Source organism: Fundulus heteroclitus, chromosome 9 (assembly GCF_011125445.2).
Source record: "Fundulus heteroclitus isolate FHET01 chromosome 9, MU-UCD_Fhet_4.1, whole genome shotgun sequence".
In the NCBI taxonomy this organism is placed as follows: Eukaryota; Metazoa; Chordata; class Actinopteri; order Cyprinodontiformes; family Fundulidae; genus Fundulus; species Fundulus heteroclitus.
The window spans coordinates 29,714,014-29,735,203 of record NC_046369.1 but is presented as its reverse complement, the minus strand read 5'-3'; the positions used below and the strand labels follow the sequence as shown (position 1 = coordinate 29,735,203).

The 21,190-nt window shown below is 44.8% G+C and overlaps 2 protein-coding genes across 3 annotated transcripts; one reads left to right on the top strand and one right to left on the bottom strand.

Annotated features, from left to right (window-relative positions):
- Positions 1-276: 276 nt before the first annotated feature.
- On the top strand, positions 277-4,699 carry pigc (phosphatidylinositol glycan anchor biosynthesis, class C). Of its 2 annotated transcripts, none has more exons than XM_012866405.3 (3): positions 277-389; positions 3,159-3,390; positions 3,487-4,699. In XM_012866405.3, the coding sequence occupies exons 2-3, from the start codon at positions 3,163-3,165 to the stop codon at positions 4,141-4,143; spliced, it is 885 nt and encodes a 294-aa protein (XP_012721859.2). In that variant the 5' UTR covers positions 277-389; positions 3,159-3,162; the 3' UTR covers positions 4,144-4,699. The 2 variants fall into 2 exon arrangements, with proteins under 2 accessions (XP_012721859.2, XP_012721858.2); XM_012866404.3 differs by having other exon boundaries at positions 288-389; positions 3,156-3,390.
- A 2,562-nt stretch (positions 4,700-7,261) lies between these two features.
- On the bottom strand, positions 7,262-18,563 carry LOC118564189 (dynamin-3-like). Its single transcript, XM_036141433.1, has 7 exons — positions 18,364-18,563; positions 17,020-17,129; positions 11,407-11,518; positions 10,635-10,778; positions 10,171-10,394; positions 8,768-8,929; positions 7,262-7,618 (listed from the first exon to the last, which is right to left on the bottom strand). The coding sequence occupies exons 2-7, from the start codon at positions 17,109-17,111 to the stop codon at positions 7,585-7,587; spliced, it is 768 nt and encodes a 255-aa protein (XP_035997326.1). The 5' UTR covers positions 17,112-17,129; positions 18,364-18,563; the 3' UTR covers positions 7,262-7,584.
- Between the last annotated feature and the right edge of the window lie 2,627 nt (positions 18,564-21,190).

Genomic DNA, 21,190 nt, shown 5'->3' with positions numbered 1-21,190 from the left:
CATCCTGGCTATTTGGGCTGTGGAATAATAGTTTTACAATACAAAAAGAATGACATAACATGATAGTTAACTATTTCCACATTTAAGTAGATTTTTATGTAATTTAAAAATTATATTATAAATATTTCAAATGGTTACTCACATTAATTTATCGAAATATATGTATGTACTTAGTGTATATATTTAAAATTTATTGATATCATAACATGTAGGCTATCTAGTTATCAATTTGACAACTGGTTTATGTGGCCCTCAGAACACACGGACGGTGTCACGCTTTTAAATTCCCACCACAGGGGGCGCTGTGAGAGCCCAGTTGAGTGCTTCACTTCCGGGACCATGAGGTCAACGCTGCTGCGCCCATAGCGACGAATAAAATCCCCGCCTAGGTAGGTGAACACTTTTTATTTTAAATGCTGATACTGTAATCAGCTTTGAACATATTTTTGCGTTTAAACGCGTGTTTAGTAGAACGAGGCTGCTTTCATATTAACGCCAAACCGGAAGAACTGGTCCGTCCAGGTTGTCCAGCCGTCCAACACCAAATATACATCCCAGCTATAGCTTTTATTTTGCTCTTTAAACTGTCTTCGTGGTAATTAGGAACGAGCACTTCTGAAATTGTATCCAACGCTATCAGTAGCTTGAGTAGTTTTCTGGGCTAAATTTCGTTATCGCCGTTGAAAGCTCCCAGCGGGAGCTTGCATGAACTTTAGAAAACAAGATGTGCCCTTTTTTTTCATTTGTTTTGCGGATTGTTTTCTGTCGGTTTTCCATCAAGCTAAAATTATTACCGAAAACCAACGCCCTGCTGACGCCACACAAGGCATAAAGGATTTAAAGGCTCATCTTTATGGGCAGCTTTTAATTAAGAAGTCTCCTTCAAAGGGAGCAGCTGGGACGAGCTAAAGCGGTGGCAGCCCGAGTGCCACCGGAAGTGCCATTACCGGCTCCCACTGCCACAGATTCATCCTGCTGTCTCTAAAAAAAATAAAAAGTTTTAGAGCTCTGCGTGGATTTCAGTTTGTTATTGACTCCATGACATTCCAGAAAAGAGCGATCCTGGAGATAATTCAATGTTCTTCTCCTGGATTGTTTTAATAACTAATTAAGTTACAGTTTTCAGTAGTCTGTAAATGTTTTTTCCCGCGATCAGAGCAAATTAAACTGCGAATTACCTTTTTTTTTCGTTAGTTATGCTTAAGATCACTTATTTCAGTGAGCAACTCAAATGCTTGTTAGTTTACATTTCCTCTAAGTACAACATGATCACTTCCTGCCCTCTGAATTACGTTTTTGTAAAGATCCAGTGGCCAGATTTCCTTATAAAAGACATCCATCGATCATTTGGAGCAACGTTGGCTGAGGTCTGGTCAAGGCAATGCATTGAGGGAATCGTCAAGCCTCCGCTGTCTTTTCTAATGATCTGCGGCCACTTCCATCAGGAATGAGTCCAACTCCAGCGCTTCGCAGCGCCATCCATGCACCTGCCGTCGGTGGTCGACACTTTACGCAGGAAAGGCTTCATTACTTGAGGCTTCGCTAACATTGCTCGAGGAGGACATCTAGTGGTCACTCGAGTGAAGTGTGTTTGTTCTTCATAGGGCTGGACGATATAGGAAAAAAAGATAAAATAGAAATCATATTGATCTATATCGATCAACAAATATATCAACAAATTCAAAACATATATTTTAAGCGCAGCCCTGACCATTTTATGCTGTTGCATAGCAACCTATTTTTAAATACTGAACACACAAACACTGAATTCAAACTTAACCCTTTAGTCGACCAATTTTTTACCAAAACTGCAAGTTCTTAAAAAAAAAAGAAAAAAAAGAACATGTGCTCTCTGAGCTCTTTAAAGGGGCGGAGCTTGGTGACGGCCTGGGTCTGCGTTTTGTGATTGGTTGGGAGGATGTAGTGGCTGTCTGCTCTTTGTCCATGGGCAAACAAATCCAGCCAGTTTGGATGTTATAGGCATCATCTCAGGGGTGACACATACGCTTCAGTTTCACTTTTATTTTATGAAGCATTTAAGAGGCGTTGCTACAAAGATTTTTCCTTGGAGATCATATTATGTATTATGGCAAAGTATGGTGTTTTTTTTTTGGGGGGGGGGGGGGGGGGGGGGGGAGTTGTTGATAAATACCTTCATGGGTGCACCACTAAATGAGGGTATCCCATAGGGCTGTGCATAAAAATGGATACAAAGATTAATATCAATGTTTTTAAAAACAATTTAATATTGATATTCTGGCTTTCAATATCCACATACCTCCCAACCCCTAGGGGGCGATATTAAAGCGCACCATTACTGTTCACAGCGAGGAAGAGCAAGTGAGACGAATTTGCAGAACAGCCGACAGGATTTCAGGATCCCTAAAATCAGACGTTGGGCGAATATTTGGTTTCTGTGATATGTTAAATGCATTGAACCAAATGCACTTTATTTTCCTGTTAATATCTCAGTTTTTAACAAGTTTAGCATAAATATAATATTTCTTAATTTGAAAGTAATATTGATATTGGAGTCAAATCAAGCTGAGCTATATCGAGAATCGTATCGAATCGTCTCACCCCAGATGATACCCAGCCCTGGTATCCCACCTGGTGACACACTAAACGATCCACCTGGCAAACAGAGCCAGTTAGGTCAGGTGGTCGGTAGAACACCCAAAGCAGAAGGCCGCTTCAGATGAGAATCCTCGCCACGGTGGTCCGATAGATTTACTTCAGAGGTCTCAGAGGACCGTCATTGCCTGCAGTCAGAGCAGCTTGAATCGTTCCAGCAGATACAGGGAAAAAAAAAGAAACTAGGTATGGAATCCAATCGGAGGGAAGAATTCAAAAATAATTGTTGTCGTCCCACCGTTTGCTTCAGCTTCCTCATCCACAACGGCGCCAAACGTTATTGTCAGAGTAAATTTGTTACGGTATAGAAAACTGGAATGGGTCTTTAAACTCAAACTTTTCCAAGTTAGCAGTGTTACTAGAATCTCAACACGAGGTACTCTGAGTTAGCTATACACTGTACTGGCCTGTCCTGTGATTATGCACTTTGCAAAAACAAGACTGAACCGACGGCTTCCTTGGCCAGTGTCTCAAACGTGATGCTCAGACTCCTGTTTCTCTCCGTGTTTCTGTCCGGTCAGGAGGGCAATGGGGCCAGATGGGGTCCCGGGTCAGTCCGTGCCCTGGCGGAAGGTGCTGTGGGAACGGCAGCCGTTTCCCGACAACTACGTGGACCAGAGGTTCCTGGAGGAACTGCGGAGGAACGAGGGCATCCGGCAGTACCGCTACTGGGCCGTGGTGAAGGAAGCGGGCTTGGTGGGACAGCAGCTGTCCTGCGTGGCCATTTTTATCACTCTCTGGCTCTACATGGAGCAGGTACGACCGCGGAGCAGCTCTTCTCTTCGTACTGTTCATGTTCTAAATGAAACGTCTGATTAGTAAACATCTTGTTTGTTTTTTTTCCTCTCCAAGGGTCTCCTTAGCCCCGAGACGCTGCTTTGGACCAGCCTCATGTGTGCCCTCCTGGGTTATGGACTGTACCAAGCGCTGACATCTCAGACCGAATCCTGCAGCGAGAACCGCACGCGTCTGGCCGATTCCCAGAGCGCCGCTCTCTTCCTCTCCTTCACCTTCGGCTTCTCGCCGGTCCTTAAAACGCTGACGGAGTCTGTAAGCACGGACACGGTGTACGCCATGTCGGCCCTGATGCTGCTGGCCCACCTGGTGTCGTTCCCTTACGCCCACCCCTCGCCCCCGGGCAGCCTCTCTCTAAACGCCGCGCTGTTTGCCTCCGTGTGCTTGGCCTCGAGGCTACCCGGGGCTCTGCACACCTTCGCCATGCTCACCTGTGCACTGCTGGTGTTCGCCCTGTGGCCCTGTCTGCTCCAGAGGCTGAGGGAGAACGCCCCCGGCCAGTTTCTCGGGGCGTGCGTGGGAGTTTGCGTCGGGGGGGTCGGAGGTCTGGGGTCGCAGTCACTCGGGGGAGCCGTTCTCTTATCCCTGGCCTTGGTGAGCGTGACGCTAATCTGCCCCCTGCTGTTGGTCAGTCTGCAGAGGCACAAGGACAACATCCACGGGCCCTGGGACGAGGCCGAGATTCAAGAGGACATCAGCCGCTTCCTGCACTGACCGGACAGAGCGGGCCGAGCTCATTATGAGCGCTGATGGCTCCCTCTGTGTACTGCATGTCTTACCTGACAGATTTTCTTGCTGGTCCACATCTGTTTGGAGTGTCATAGCAACCCGTTCCTCCCATGGATGGTTTTCAATGCTAATGCTGCGACCGTTCACCAAGCGCTGACCTCAGTCACTCGTGCAAAAGGTGTGAATCCCTGTGCAGGGCTGACCTAAACTACAGAACAATTCTGATGATGTGCACCAAGTGGATATCAGTGGCGTTTTAATAGTGGGAAATGCTTGTGGAATGAGTTTTATGGGCTGGTGTTGAAGTTGTACATAGGATAGGGGCTCCCACTCCAAAGGGTATTTTAATGCAGTAGGATGAACCTCTTAATGATGATGATGTATTCATAAAATTGTAAGAATAATTGTTCTATCTGGGCTACAGTGATGCTTTGTATAACTTATGGTGGAATGTTTGGCTCACTTTTAACACTGATATGTGTACATGATTCTAACTTTATTTACATAAAATCTAGCTCTTGGAAGAGTTGTTTTGACTAAATTAATGTTTTTTTTTTGTGTTTTTGTTTTTAAAGAGAAGCAAAAAAAAAAAAAATCCCCCTTTTGATATAAAACAAAAAAACACCCTTTTTTTGAGTAGAGAACATCCCTGATGCCGGTGCTTACTGTGGGGAGAAGGTTCAGAGTCTATATGTTAATTTAAAAGAAAGGCTCAGCGTTAGCTGTTAAAATCATTGGTGAGGTGCTTAAAGCACAACAGGTCTTGGAAACAGAAAAAGTGTTTTTCTGCGGGGTGTTTATTCAGGCTGCTCTAACAGAGAACTAAGCCTTAGTCGTTTTGCTCCTTCACCATTTCAAAAATGTTTGCAGATTTGGTAGTTTGGGACCAGACACGACTTCAGTAAATACCAGGAGGGAAGAATAGAGGTGTTCAGCTTGATGCTTTTGAGCCTTCTGTTTTAGAATATGCTGGATCTGGAGATGTTGGCAGCCTTTTGGACATCTTCGATCAGGACTCACCAACATGGTGCCCAGGGGCACCAAATAGCCCCCCGAGGACAACATGTGCCCACGGGCCTGCTCTAAAAACAGCACAACCTGCCAGTGAGCTGCTTGTAGAACTTTATTTTATTCTGTTCCTCTTCCTGTTTATTCACACTTGCACTTCTATAGATTCAAAGACAACAAGATCTATAACAAAGCATGAAAAATAGGTTTATTTTACATAAAGTTAAGGTGAGCTCTGACTCCTAGTTCAAAGGTCAGTACAGGTAGCCCTTCGTATGACACACCACCAATGAAGAAGCTCTCGGTTTCAAAAAGCAGTTTAGTTGGGAATATTCACAGTTTGATGTTTACTGTAGGAAATGCCAGCAACAACTAATCGCCCGGAATGGGATGCTAAAGAAACTGTTCAATGTTTTCTCCCAATACTTTTTTCTTTTATATATCTTTGTTTTAAAATATTACCAAAACCCAGTGATGGCTGTTTTATATACATGGTTGACATATAAAGCTGTGAAACACACTTGAAGAGAAATCTGAATCTGCTGAAATGGGTATCAGCAGCTCTAAGCATTTCCAAAAAAAGGTAATCGATTGTATTTCAAGGAAGCGTCATCTTCTTAATAATGAGGCAGTGTTCACATAAACATATCTACGTCTGTTCTGGACAGGACAGCTTAGCTAGGCTAGGGTTATGTTTAGTTTATTCGGTCCCCGTTCAGAAAGCTGCTGTCAGCCATGATGCTACTACTTTAAACAGTGACGTCAGCTGTTCAATGTTGATTAACGTTTAATATCGGAGATTATAAAAAAAAAAATCCATGTATATCAGAGATTCTGAAGTTTATATTTTTTGTTTGGACAAGGAAAATACCAGCGAGTTACTGTGTTTTTCTTCATTTTGGCTTAAAGACGCAACGTGTTACACATCTAGGTCAACGCAGAGTATTTCATTTAAAAACTACAAGTCAACGTTTGCCGCTAACGCGACACCAGAGAGCTGGGAGCAGCTAGCGGCCGCTAGGGGTCGTACCTTCACCGCCGTTCTGCTCGCCTTGGTCCGGGTCGCGACGGCGGGCCTTCTCGGTGCCATGGTTTAAGCAGCGCGCCGGAAGCAGCCCCCCTACTGCGGGTTGAATCGGCCTTCTGCTGCGGGCAGCGTCCTCACGGAGCCACGGAGACCCGCGGTGGTCATGGAAACGGCGCGTCGCGAGCGCAGAGAATCTACAGGTCGTCGTTTCTAACGCTGGAATAAAGACTTCTGTGTGGGAAAATACATTTCCTCTGACCCCGTGGACAGGAGCGTCCAGAAAACCCTTCAACGCGGAATTGTATCTATCTCTCTAGAAAAAAAACTGATTATTTGTTTTAGCATTTTTAGTGGCTAGAACAAATGTCAAGTCATTTACTTATAATGCTTTAATTTTGCCTAAAGCTCACTTGCAAGACTATTGGATATATATTCACAATTTACAAAGCAGATAACATTCTGACATTAAACACATAAATAAAAAGGCATTCTGCTTTAATTCTTTTCAATGTACACATAGTTAAATTCTGAAATTAAGCTGTAAATATGTCCAGTTTTTAATGGAAATTGCTCTGGCTCACCAAGTATGCACTCATGTATGACTTTTTATCATATGGATGCTTGAATATATTATCTCAAAGACTATTAAGTTAACTTAAAAAAGATTTCCACCAAGCCCTAGCAATGTTGCTGTAATGATATGTTGCTGAACAGGGGTAGAAAAAAAACTGAACAGCGAGAGAAGGTCTGGGTGTATTTTCTCTCATTATCCACAAGGATTCTCAAAATTGTATCCCACAGTATTGCTCAAGACGCTGTTTAAGGGGATTTTCAAACTGCAGCCTATTGCAGATCAAGCAGTAGGAGCAAAATGGCAGCCGACTTCCCCATGGAACAGTTTTTAGCCCCCACAGAAATTTGTGACTAGGAGAGACCATTGCCTGCTCCGACCCTCCTTGAAGGATGCTCGGCTGAAAATGTCCAGCAATGCAATCACATTCCCAAAAAAAATATTTTTTTTTACTCCCAGGGGAATATAAGAAAACATGCGGAAAATAAACTCATTTTTATTCACAAACGATAGAGCCGAAAATACATTTGCATTTTTCTGTAGTTGAATACTTTCAGGCATATTTTTTAATATAATACATAGTTCAGGCACTTGAGAAATATCAGCAGACAGCCACGCACATTCCAGCTTTTAACAGCCAGACATATTATATACAAAACAGGCTCAGGCCGGAGTGAATTTTGCAGACATCAGTTCCCAGCGGAGAAGTGGAGAAGCCCAGGAAAGGGCTTCAGCTGGATTCTACATCACGCAGGACACCGGCGCTTCTCGGCAGTGGTCACAGGAGCCGAGGGACAGAGGAGAGCTCTGTGGGGCAGACCTATTTCACACCTGGGATCGCTGGGGGTTGCCTCCTGGAGAGAAGGTCAGATACAATATAAGTATTAGCACCCAGTCTCTTTAAAGTCTTACAACAAATGCCTTCTAGACCCCTTAATGCATTTTAAATATATTTCAGAAAAATCTTTTGAGCTAGATGATTTGGGCAAACAAGCTTGAAAGCGTGTTATTTGATTCCTTTTGGAGAAACCAAGTGCCACGAAGTGGCCTTATTTGTGAGCTAGATGGGAAAAGTTACATGTTTTTTCTCAGTTTTTGCTCAATAAAAGCTCTAAAAACCTGCCATGCTTTTGTATTCAGCCCCTTTTACTCTACCACTTGATAACAGCAAATGCAACCAACTGCCTTCTGAAGTCACCCAATAAATAAAGAGTGTCCCCCAGTGTCATTTAATCTTGGTATGAATGCAGCTGCCGTGTGGAGGTGAAGGGTATGAATACTATTGCGAGACATTGTATAGCTTATTTCTATTTGCTAACTCCACATCATGGTTGCGAGAGTCATTCGTCCTAGCCGGTATATGTTACAACGCCGAGAATAAAGAGGAAAAAATAATAATAGACGTACAGAAATACTGCAACGTGCAAAGGCTTCTTAAAGGGAGGTTGGTTTGGATGGCAAGAGGCGGTAAAAGAAAGACCGAGTGCGAGAAAGAATCTAAGGAACCATTGGAGAGCACAGAGGAAATGAGGCAGAGAGAGAAAGGAGAGCCACGCCAAAAGCAGGGGAGGAACCGGCATGAAGAAATGAAGAAAAAGTACGAGAAAAAGGCATATGGGGAGAAGGAAAAATAATTGTTTCTGCATGAGGGGGAACTCTGAACGGCCATAAAACAAATGCATGCTTGGAGAAAGGGGGGGGGGGGGTTGAATGACTGATGTAAAGATGAAAACTTGACAAAGAACCGAGCCTGTTGTTTCTGGCTCCGGTAGAAAGCTGCAAGAAGAAAAGTCCTGTCTACCGAGGCTGTTGGGGAAGGGGAATATGAGAAACACATTTTTCCAGCAGACCCCCACCCAGCTCAAATATCAACTCTGCCCCTGTGCCTCTGCAGAGGACCTGGTGATTGGGAGTGTGAGTGCCTAAATACCCAGACCTACGGGGTCAGTGTGGTTCAAAAGGTACGCTTTTGGGGGACCATTTCCCCCCCGTTTCAAAGTCACCTTGGCACGCTGGCTGCGACGCGGTTATGTTGTCCGGTGAGCTGCTGAAGACCATCGGAGGAAGAGTTGGGTCCGGCGGGAGCTAGGCGAGGAGCCGGCGGAGCATGGGCTCGAATCGCTGGCCTGCCGGCGGTCGCTGCTGAGTCTTTACGATGCCTTGAGCTGGATTGAGAAGAGAACCTCAAAACACAGGACCTAAAGTTCACCCCCTTATGTGCAGCATCCATGTTCTGCACACACCCTGTTAACACGCCAGGCTGTTGTGATGGTGAAACTATGCAACCAGTCTGCACAGCCTAACCTACTAACGCTTTGTTTAAAACACCTTCTGGTTCAGTTTCAGCATCCAGCAGGATCTTCGCCCGCAGATGTGAGCCCAAATCCACATCTCTTGTGCACGGCCCTCTTTACATGACCCTACAGACTTTCTGTTGAATTTAGTTCTGGACTCCGACTGGACCGTTCCCAGAGCCGTTACTTTTTCCTCTCGTGAAGTCACTCTTTAGTTTCTTTGGATGTATGCTTGGACTCTCTGTGATGCTGGAAAAAAAGAAAAAAAAAAGAAAAACTTCTTCCCCTTCAAGCAGAAACCTGAAGGTTTTGGGCCAGACTGACTGGTACTTGAACTTTCCGTTATTTCAACCAACGTGAGAATAAAACAGTGTCATCTGGAAAGGGTAACCCCAGACCATGATGGCGCCACAAGAGCTGTCAGATAAAAGATCAGCTAAGTTTTAATCAGATCAAAGCACATTTTCCTACAAGGGTTCGGGAGACTTTACCAAGGCCTTTTGACATTTGTCTTTGGCAGAAAGGAATTCTGTCCAACAACCCTACGTCCTGTATGGAGAAATAAACCAGATTGTTGTCACCTGTAGGACACAACCCGAGCTTGTTTGGAAATGTCTGCAGGTCTCCCAGTGCTGCTGTAGACCTCTGGAAATGTTACATTTTTCCCCTTCTCCTGACTGATACCTTTGTACAATAAGATTCCTTTCAGGCTTTGTAACTTCTCTGCAAATCGTGGCATTAACAAAAGGATGCAAATGAGTGAATGTGAGGAAAGTCCAACTCGGAAAGCCAAAAATTATTTCAGGCGGGTCAGATTCCCTATGACTGTATTCAAGAACAGAGAAGGCTAAAACTCAACCAGACTCTGCTTCAACAAAGTGTTAGTTTAGCAGTTTGCACACAATAGGATAATTGCACCTTTTCTTTTTCTTTCTCAGAGAGGCTAGTTTTTTGTTTTTTTTTGTTTAATTTGACTGTGCAGGATATACGCCGAAGAAAGTTAAAATATTATTTATCAAAGTTTCATTGATCACGTTAGAAAAAAAAAAGCAGGCTTTTTAACATGGGGCGTCTACGCTCTCGAGAGTCCCTCAGATTGTCCACGTTTGTACCTCAGGTGATGTATCCAGGAAGAGTCGACGGGGGGAGGCAGCGGGGTGGTGAAGGTGGAGGTGGAGATCTCCCCGATGACGGTGAGCGCCTCCTTCAGGGCAGAGTGTTTGCGGAGCACTTCCTCGCGGTGCTGCTTCTGCTGCGGTGACTCATCCATCAGAGTTGAGCATTCCCCCAGAGCGTAGAGCTGCGCCAGCAGCTCCGAGCTAATGAACTCCTTCACCTACACACAGAGACCGGACACCGACGTGACGAGCTTCACCCAGGACCGGAGCAAGACAAACTCTTTTCTCTGAATTTCCTTTTTCACTTTAGTCATGTACGTGGGATTTTTTTTTAAACGAGAATGCATGAATGTTTGACAAAAAAAGAAATATGAGGAAAAAAAGCTGAAGGGGCGAAATTAAAAGATTTATAGAGACTATACATAGGGTTGAAAGAACAAACGATGTAAATAGCTTACACTATTGATCATGAGGTGCATGATGGTCTTTGGCATCAAATCCCTCATGGTCTTATAGATGATGCTCATGTAGGAGTCCACCAGGTTACGGATAGTCTCCACCTGCCGCTCCAGCTGAGGGTCTGAACTTTGCTGCCCATCTACCTGTGTGACACACAAATAATATTATTATTATTATTATTATTAGATATATTAGCACACACCTGACGTACTATGCAGCGCGCACAGAGCTCTCAGCTTTAACTAATGATGTATACTATAGTGCAACGAAGTGCAGGAATAAAGTTACTCATTAACCTGCATGCAGGCCAATAACCTGTCACGTATATATAGTCAGGAAGAAACGGCATCGACAGAAAGAGAACAGGAACATAAAAGATGGAGGGAGAGGAGGAGGGGGGAGAAGAAAGAAAAAAAAAGTTGAGCGGGTAAGGGATGGGGAGCTGCTGATTAGAAACAGACTAGAACACACACGCGCACACATATTGCGGTGACATCACGGACCAAGAATGCGGGCTAAAGAGCCAACGACAGAGCGGGATGGAAGGGGTGGAGGGCTCACTTTTTCACTTTGGCAAAGGGTGGGAGAGAAGGGGGAGCATGGAGAGAGAGGGTTCTGGGGTTATTCCTTGGGTTTAAGGTCAGCGAAGGCAATGGGTGCATGGGACCAAAGGGAACGGTGCATGCAGGTGGTGACCCCCCCCCTCCTACCCGCGCATCAGAGGTCAGGCTTTGATTTATTTAGGCTGAAATCAGGGGTTAAAGTACTGACGGCGATTTTGTCGGGGTAGACTCCGGCCCGCAGCAGAGATGCCTTCCAGCTGTCCAGCTCCTCCTGGGAGTTACACGCCAGCTCCAAGCATTTGTAGTCCTTGTACACGTTTCTGCAATTCATTATAGTAACGTTAGAGGAGAAAAGGACAAAGAGAGAGTTCAAAATCCATATTTGTAAAGAAACGTTCGCAGTGCCCCGTAAACTCATTCATATCTTTCTCTTTTTTTGTTTCCATTCAGTCATGTAACAAACAGTTTATTTGGATGCTATGTGGCACATCGCTCTAGCTGCTAGACCAGCTAATTATAATGCTTAACTGTGGCGTGGCAGCAGAAGAAAAATAGGGGATTCACATTGTTTTGAACAAATGAAATCAGAAAAAGGTGCCGTGAATTTCTTTCCAGCCTGCATTACTGCAATGCCCCCTATGTAAATTCCAACTCAACCTCCTGCCATTGAAGCCACCGAATTATTAAACAGCGTCCATCTGTGTATAAATCCAGCTGTTCTGTGAAGTCCTCAGAGGTTTGTTGGAGAACATTGGTGAACAAGCAGCATCATGAAGACCGAGGTACACAGCGGAGAGGTGAGGGAGAAGGTCGCGTGGAAGTTTAACGCTGGGTTAGGTGAGAAAACAATAAGCCGAGCTTTGAACTCCCCACAGAGGACTGTTCAGTCCATCCTCTGAAAACGGAAAGCATTTGCAAGGCTACCTAGACATGGACATCCACGTCTACTGATAGCAAGCCGAGCATTAATCAGTGAAGCAGCCAGGTTGTCCATGGTAACTCTGGCAGAGCTCCAGGGATCCACAGCTCAGGAGGGATTGTGCTGACGGGGCACCTATGGATGCTATCTGTCATGGAGCGTTACGCTTCATAACACGGTGTAAATCTCCCACTCATCCCTGTACTTCATATTCTCAGGTCTACTGGGCGTCCGATATCGATTCGCAGACAGACGCGTTGGTACGCTTTCATTTATGAAGTTATTCCTTGATTGTTCCCGCCTTATTTATCCTCCTAAATGTCACTAGACCAGGGGTGTCCACAGTTTTCAGCAAGTAGTCGAGGGTCAAAAAAAAGAAAGAAAATAACCTATATGAATTATGTTGTGAATTTTTTTTACCTGGTCTATGAAATTTTATCATCTTAATTAAACAAATTAAATCAGATTTTCTGTAAGTAAGTAATGCTTAAATCATTGCAGATCCAGAAGTTAAATCGGGTTTTGCCGTACTGGTCACCCAGTTTGCTAATTATTTTACTGGGGATCCTCACTTCTTTGAAAATCATTGCTGCATTTAGGGAATTTTAATAAATGGATTCAAAGCAGATTTTAATGCACGAAAGTTTGCATTTGAGGAAAAGTCATCAGACTGATGAAGGTCTTTTTTTAATACTATGAATTTAAAGGGAATGTGAAAATTGTGGTTATAAAAGTCAAATACCTTGTGTTGTACCTAACATTTTCAATTGTAAGGTTTTATCTTTTGTGTAACAATTTTGCCCTGATTGAAAATAGATAAATAAATATTAATAAATAATAAATGTTTCCATCTACACCAGCCACCTATGCTGGCGGGCCGTGAAAAATCAGTGCAGGTCCCACAAATGGCCCCCGGGCCACACTTTGGACACGCCTGCACTAGACAGTCCATCCGCAGACTTTGTTCTCAGGACATCGTCTCCTGATTAGAAGGACGATCAGAAAAAAAAAAAGGCATTTTCTAACTCTGCCCCATCAACTTGGACCGCTCTGCAGCAGGATGTGAAACTATCCACGTTGATTCTTCAGGGACAATTTAAATTTATTTTAAGAAACACAGAGAAGGCCTCCTTCAGAACCTGCTCTGGTTTTTAGGGCATATTCTTTTAGTTTATCCAATCTCAATCAAATGTTTTAATTACCGCTTTTGTTACAGTGTTTGTAACTTCCTGCTGTTGTTTTTTGTCTTGTAAATGAGATATTAGATCTCAGGGAGACAACCTGCATACATAAAGGTAAAATAAAACAAAATAATATTAGTTGTGCAATTTCACAAGTCTGTCTGTGAAAGCCATTGTTGAAAAAAGACAATCAGTTTGCAGTTTACAGCACAATCTGCACTTTAACTTTTTGGCCAATGAGCAAAACAGAATGTGAGGTATAAAACAAACAATGGGCATCATATTAATCCCTTCCACCCCATGGGAAAACACGAAGGTGGCAGGTTCATGAGGTGAGGATGCTTTTCTTCAGCAGGGACAGGGATGCTGGTCAGAGTTGATGGGAGCCTCATGGTAGCGCCTATCCCAACCTCCTGAGATGTACCTGTAGTTAAACGACATGACTGCCGCTGCTTCCCGTGTTACACTGTAAACGTCACCAGAACATCCAGACCCTATAATTCAGCCTTCATTAAACACGAACGCGTTCTAAACATTGCTCTCTTTGCTGACGGGTTCTCACGATTTCCGTCTTCAGCCTCGGTTTGAACCAAAAAAAGCAAATAAAAACGATTATTGAGTCATCAGAAACGAATCGTACAGAACAATGTTTTCTAATTTACTGTGTGAGGACTTGTTAAAGTCAGACTCGTCTCTTAGATGATTGGGTGCACTGTAACGATTACCGCAGCATGATCGCTCTGTGTGAGCCAAAACTGGATCAGACTTCATTTGGGAACCACAAAAGGGAGCACAGTTTCTTGTGAAAAAAAAAAAAAAGAAAAAAGAAGCAGAAAACATTTCTGCGGCTGGGCCGTATTCAGCAGCGCTACGTGAAAAATTCTCCACGATCAAACCAAGTGTGAGAAGAAACTGATACACAAGAAGACCAAGATAAGCCTTTTACACACTCCATGTTTGTGCAAACTAGACACGAGTCAGGATGAGATTCTCACAGTAGGAAATGCCCGGGGGAAAATATCACAGCTTTACTGTTTTCACACAAAAAAATACTCAAATGTATAAGATGTCCTTGTTTTTATTTAAAGAGAAAAGCAATAATTATTACTGCCCCTGCTAAAATAATATAACAACTTGATTGTTACAGTTATAATAATATCTGTAACATGTATTAATCGGCATTTCTAAAAATAGACTTAAGTTTATTTATTTTTTTGGATTTGCTGGTGTATCATTCTTGATCCGACTTTGCACTGTTTTAGTCAATGCACCTTTAGGTATGCATTGATGTTACCAGACCCTTGCTGAATAAATGTTAAAAGAAGGGATTAGTTTTAGGGTTTAGATTTGCATGAGTCACAACTTCAGTGCAAAAGTAAAAAAACAAATCAGTTTGCATCTAGTAGATATATAAACGATAAGATGTTACATTGAAGACAGTTAAGTGGAAGCAAGAAAAAAAAAAAAAATACTTGATAATGAAATCCAGGACATATTCTGATAAGTGACTCTTGATACATAAATGATCATGTTTATTTTACTGTAAAGCAGAAAAACAAATCTGTTTCTCAAACTCTAGTTTGAGGGCGATAGGTCGCTTTCCCTCAGTCGACACGTCACGACTGTCGGATTCTTCCGTCTGGGAATATTTTCAAACACCCGCTTTTCTCTTTCTGATGCTGATGACCCGAGGAAACAGAGCTTTTCCAAGCTGTTGGACCAAGACTGTTTACCACATTACCTGTGAAAAGCAACTAAAGGCGTTCTTTCTAAGCATTTTAGCCTCAGCGGTCCCTGGGCTGCTGTTATTATATTGCTGTGATGTGTTTTACATTATGTTATATTCTAATTTTTTTTTATTTCTCTTTTCAATGTTCTAAAATGTATGTTACTGTGCAGCTAAATCACTAAAATGTCCTTACTTTACTTATTTTGTAAGCGGGAGGAGAATGTAGGAGCCTTCTTTCAGCTGGCCGTTTCTGTTTTACTTTAAGCTCCATACAGTCAGGGGGGGGGGGGGGGGGGGGGGGGGGCTGGGGGTCCGCCCACTCTTTCTGTGGCGTCTCATCACAAGGACTTGTGTAAATGTAAAACCTTGGGATACCTTGATGCAAGTAACAGGCCCTAATGGAAGCGTTCAGGAACAGCCGTACACTTAAAGGAGCACGGGGGTTTTTTTTTAACCTCCATCAAAGCGCTTGACAACCTTTGCTGTCGTTACCGTCGTGTACCTTCCCACGTTTAAAGCTCATCTTTCACTTGTTCTTCGCCCTTAAATCTCACACCCACATTATCCCACGTTACTATCTCCCCGCAGTGGCTGTCAAGCCAGCACGGCAAAGTAAGACACAACTCCAGGCTCTGGAGCGGGCTGCGGCCCATCTGTTGAACATTTTTCTTTAATCGCCTAGTTGTTTTGTTGTTCCCTTCTCACATTCGGAACATGCAGCAATTAACCTCAAATATGCGAAACCTTTGTATATAAAGAGGAAAAAAAAAAACAGCAGGAATACGGAGGAGAAACTGGAACGGCTGAACCAAAAGAGAAGTTTATAGAAAGATCAGGAAATGGGCTTTCAGTTTGTGGGCTTATAACTGGTCTACGATGGCTGAGGCTAATATGTCAGGGCGTGGTGGCTAACACACGGGGAGTAAGGCCAACCATGACAATACTGGAGCGCTATTACGCTACAATAAAGACGCCGACATCTGCACGCACCAGTGAGCACACACTCTGAGCGTTCTCTATTCTGATTTAGCGCGAACATCACGCTGTTGCTCTTGTTCTTGTTGCAAGCCTCCGCTCAGCTCCTAAGTTTTGGGAGGTTGTTTTTTTGGGGGGGGATTTCTGCAGAGCCACAACCGCCTGAGATTTGAAGTTTCCTGAGGGTTTTGATTACTGTCATGCAGGGACAAAGCAACTGCTATGTCTGCCCCCCCCCCCCCCCACTCCACACACAAACACAGAAAGAGAAACAGAGACCATAAGGGCTCAGGGAGAGAGGTGGGGAGTGGGGGGCGCCACAGGACAGAGTCTGACACATTCCTGGCTGATGGCTCTGATACTCTCTCTCGCGCCTTCTTTCTTCTCTCTGCACTTCCAATTCTTCTCTCTCCCTCCTTTTTGTGGTGAGTCGAGCAATTCTTTCCAAACATGAGCAGCCTCATCTCTGATCCAAGCTCTCTGGCTTTGATTAGCTGCTTAATGAGCCTGCCGTCGGTATGCTGCGGTCCACAGGCACACTCTTCGCAAAGGCTGCATGCACGAACGCACAAACGTCCGCAGGCACCTTCAAACCCGGGGGTTTTGCGTCCTAATCCGGCGCAGGACAGAATTATAAACAAAGCCCATATGCTTTTGGTACGATCAGCCAGGCTTTGGGTCAGCGCCAGCTCCTAAACACTGCTGTTCTCATTTCTCCACCGCCTTTCCCTTGGTCTCCGTTTCACACACATAAACTCTGCCCTCAACAGCCTGGGACATTGTCCAGTACCCAAATGGATATGCATTTACTTCAAGTGGCAGAGCTGAATGAAAGAGGGTTAGTGGAAGGGCAAATTACCTCCTTTTCCCTCGCTGACAGTGTCCACCCTTAGAAAATGTCCCCCAAAAACGTGAACACGCAGGTGACACGAGCAGCACTCCCGCCTCTGACTCAGACGCTGACTCACCAAACAAACACAGACGCGCACGCATGGACGCACGCGCACACACACAAACCTTAACTCCGTGTTGAAGATAGCAAAAACAAACTTGCTGGACATGAAGCCCTTTTCCACATCTCTGAGCCTTAAGTTGTCCAGGGGAAGCATGTACTTCTTCTCCTTTTCCTGGAAAAGAGAGCGTGGAGAGATAAAAGTTTGACAGAGGCTCGCTGAGTAAAATATGACATCACAGAAAGGCAACATTAGTTTTGATAGCAGGAAACAACAGAGACAGTCAAGCAGGTTCACTTGGGGGCCAGAGATAAAAAAAAAAAAAGTTGGCTGGTCTTACATAACGGCCAGACAAAATATAAGTGTTTCCCCTATGTGCAAAAGAGAAAACCACCAACACTGTGCCTCGGCCTGAACATGTGATCCCGCACTGTAACACAAGGTGGAGGGAGCATCATGTTGGGGGGGAGAACTTTTTTAACAGGGGGAAGGTGGTCTGGCTCGATGCAGGGAGCTAAATACGGGCCACTTCTGACTTCTTAAGACCTTTAATATAGATAGAAATTCACTTTGTCATAGGATAGTGACCATGAACCTGTGATCAGCAACGGTTCAGGTCAAAGCCAAATCATGTAATAGATTGGCCAAGTCAGAGCCTCTAGGCATAAATATGAATGGAAATGTGTGTCAGTACTTAAGAGCTGCCGTCCAAAGATGCTCTCCATCTAAGAACAATGGACCAAAAAAAAGTCTGTAGATGTGCAAAACTGGCAGAGACGTACGCCAACATCCCTGCTGCTATAACCCTGAGTGGTTTTACAAAGGACCGGCTTTTTGGGGTGCCACACCTTTTCAGATTTGTTCGAGTAAAACACTTTGAAATCAAAGTACCGCTTTCCTTCCGCAGTACTGTGTGTTAGTCCATCCTGTAATATCCCAACAAACTACATTGAACCTTATTATTTGAACTTGACAAAATGTAAAAAAAAGAAATAAAAAAAAAAACAAAAAAAAAGAAGGTAAGCATAAATTTCTGTTCTGCATATAAAGTAATGTTTCTGCCACTCGCTTTCTCGCTCACAGGTAAGCGACACCAGAGAAAAGGGGCAAAGAGATCCCAGCAAGTGTAGGAGTTTCTACATCGAGATTCCTGAAAGGCAGAAAACAGCTGAAGGGGCTGAGAAGCCGGTGTGAGGGGAACCAGACAGTATGGAGGCAGGGTATGATGTAGAAGTGAAGAGGAGGAGGGAGGCAATGAGGGGAGTACAAAAAAAAAAAAAAAAAAAAGCAAGAAAGATGCCGGGCCCACATGTGAAAGTCATTAGTCAGGACTAAAGCTCTAACACAACATTTCTCCTGAAATGCAGCCCTTCCCCCTCATCTTTCTTCCCCAGCCGCTCTGACTAACCTTGGAGGAGAGGCCTTCCAGAAACACTAGTCATAGGGACAGCCATGGGTGTTGTAAAGAAAATGATGGCATCCATAGAGTTGGGTTCTCAGAGGATCTGCTAACAGTCCTGGATGCTCTGTGAGTAAAGATGTGGAAACGTGTGGAACGAGATTTGACACTACATTTAGGTCTTCCCTCTCTGAGTGCTCCCCTGAACCCTATGACTCTCTTCCTTTTCTCCCCTTTCGTTTTTTTTTTTTTGTTTTTTTTTTCCAAAGAGGCCCACTTCCTGTAACAGACATTGCAAAAAAAAAAAAAATGACAGAACGCGATTGGCGCCCGTACAGCAACATCTGGGATCGCTTTAGGGAGAGGGGAGGGGACTGGAGCGAGTATAGGGTGCTCTGATGGGGTAGAAGTAGAAAGTATAGATGTAAAAAAGAGAGAAGGAGGCAGGATGACAGAGTGATAGAGGCAAGTAAACTTTACTATAACGTATGGCAGGAAACTTTGTGGAACATGGAAAGCTGAGGGGGCAGCGAAGAAGAAATGGCGAGAAAATCCAGACCACTGCAAAGTTGATTCCCCATGGGTTCCATCAATCCATATATGGCTGCTAAGTTCCTCCCTAACTCTCTCTCCTTCTCTCACTCCCCTTATTTCCTTATGCCTTCCTAGAGTGAACAGGCAGATCTCTGGCTGAATGAGCGAATGTGCCACGTCAAGACTGGATACTAAGCTCGGGACGCAGTCTGGCGGGCGGACAGCCGGCCCAAGAAGCGCCGACATCTGTGCGGGATAGACGCCTATAGGAGTGGATGTCCGACGCATGGGAAGATCCCTTTGCCCCCTTGACCCGGCAATCCAGACCGGATAGCAGCTGAACAACAGAGGAAACTCTTTCGCCGACTCTTCCTCCGCTTCTGGCGGGAGAGCTAGCCGACCGCCACTGATGGAAGAGGCGAGGCCGGAGAGAGGAGAGAAAACGAGAAGGGGGTCCTGCTCCGTCATCCCAGTGTTCAGACTACCTGTTCAGGATCTTTCTGGTGTACAGTAGTCTGCACATTGGTTAGACTGTGCATGGAAGGGCATCGGCGGCATCTGCTCGGAAAGGACAACATGACAACTAGCGCGTAGTCTTTGCTCGGGCGACCGTATGGTCCAGGGGTTGTCGTGTTTCTTGCTTGACGGTGTGAAAATGTTTGAAGGGTGTGTTTAGTCTTAACATCTGTATCTTTAATACCTAGGAATCAACTCCACATGAGTACAAGAGATAGAAATGTTTGTAGATTTTTGCAAGTCCGTAAATGTGGGGGGGAATGTTTAAAACAGAGAGTATTAGCCAAAGCAAGAGAATGCATAACTTTAAGCGACCACCGTTAATTCTAAGCATTAAATATAAACGTCTTGATTCGAGAGCGTAAAGTGCGTTTTCGGTTTGGCTAAAAAAATTTTTTTTTTTTTGCGTTTTGCTTGAGTTTCTGCAAGCGCGTCCGGATTGCAACACAGCAGCTCTCGATCGCAGCGTTTGTTCGTGAGTTAGGCAGGAATGTACAGAGCGCTTTTTTTTTGTGCATACGTGTGTGGAAGTCCGTCTTTGGTGGTTTCAGGGCGGCTGCGAAGTATTGTGCGTCGGGCCGCGGTGTCTGAAGCCGTCGTCTAGTCTCCTTCCTCGAAACTAATGGATGTTTGTGATATGGAACAGGGCCTCCTAGCACCCACGCTCACACACACAGAGGAGTGCATCTAGATTGAGTGTATATAGGCATGAGCCGTCTGTTTTTCTTCAGGATGCCTGGTGGAGCCCTGGCAGTGAGGGGGGGGGGGGGGGGGGGTGCAGGAATGTGTGTCTGCTCAGTGTGCTGTTGAGTTTAAACTCTGAATTATTATTCTAGGACCTCAGTATGAGGTCAGAGCAGGGCGCAAAATGCATAGAAAGCAGATGAAATGCACAGCTGCTTTTATTTAAACTCGGATACTTGTAATTAGCCGACACAAGATGGTGAGTGGGAGGTTGATAGGGGAGAAAGAGTATGTGGAGAAGTGAAGTAGGAGGAAGGGTGGGATGGGGTGGTGTGGGAGGTTGAGGTTGGGGGGGGGGTGCATTGGTCAGGAGGGGGAGGTCTGCAGTTATAGAAACAGCCATGTGGGATTTCTCTGGGGCAGATCTTGGACGCTGGTGTTTGGACAAAGCTTCAGATTTTCCAGCCAGGAATGTGCACAGTCCCAGAGAGAGACTGCCAACCACAGAGGTGGGAGGGGGGGGGGGGGGGGGGGGGGGTGTTAGAGTGTAGGGTGGTGGAGACTGAGAGAGGCTGAAATAAAGGAGGAGTAAAAGGCAGCAGAGGCACAAGGAAAGAGAAAATAAAAGGCAGCAGTCAAAGAAAAAGAGAAATGTCTGTGGAGGTGGTGTAGGCGGGGGAGCGATGAGGGCGGGGAACAGAGTGAGAGGAGAAGCAGAGGTTTGATTTGTGTCGCCCCGTGCGCGTGCTTGCACAAAGGCCGCCGATCCGAATCTGCCGCGATAACACGCGTGACTGGGAAACGTAATCAGGCCTTCCAACCGCAAAAAGCTGATAAGCCTCAAACCGGGGGGGGGCCGGCGAGCTTTGACCAATAATTAGTCCTGCAGGGCCAAAACCCATGGATGCAACCTAGATGCAGACGGCAGTGAATCATTCATGTCCCACGGAGATTTGCAAGCTGCAAGATATTGGAGATTTTTTTTATGTGACAGAAAGACAATTAGTTCGCTTGTATTTATATTATTCCCGTGAATAAGTCGATATGCAAACGCTTAGAAAGGTCAGACCGGCGGAGGCCTCTGCAACACTCTGTGTACAAT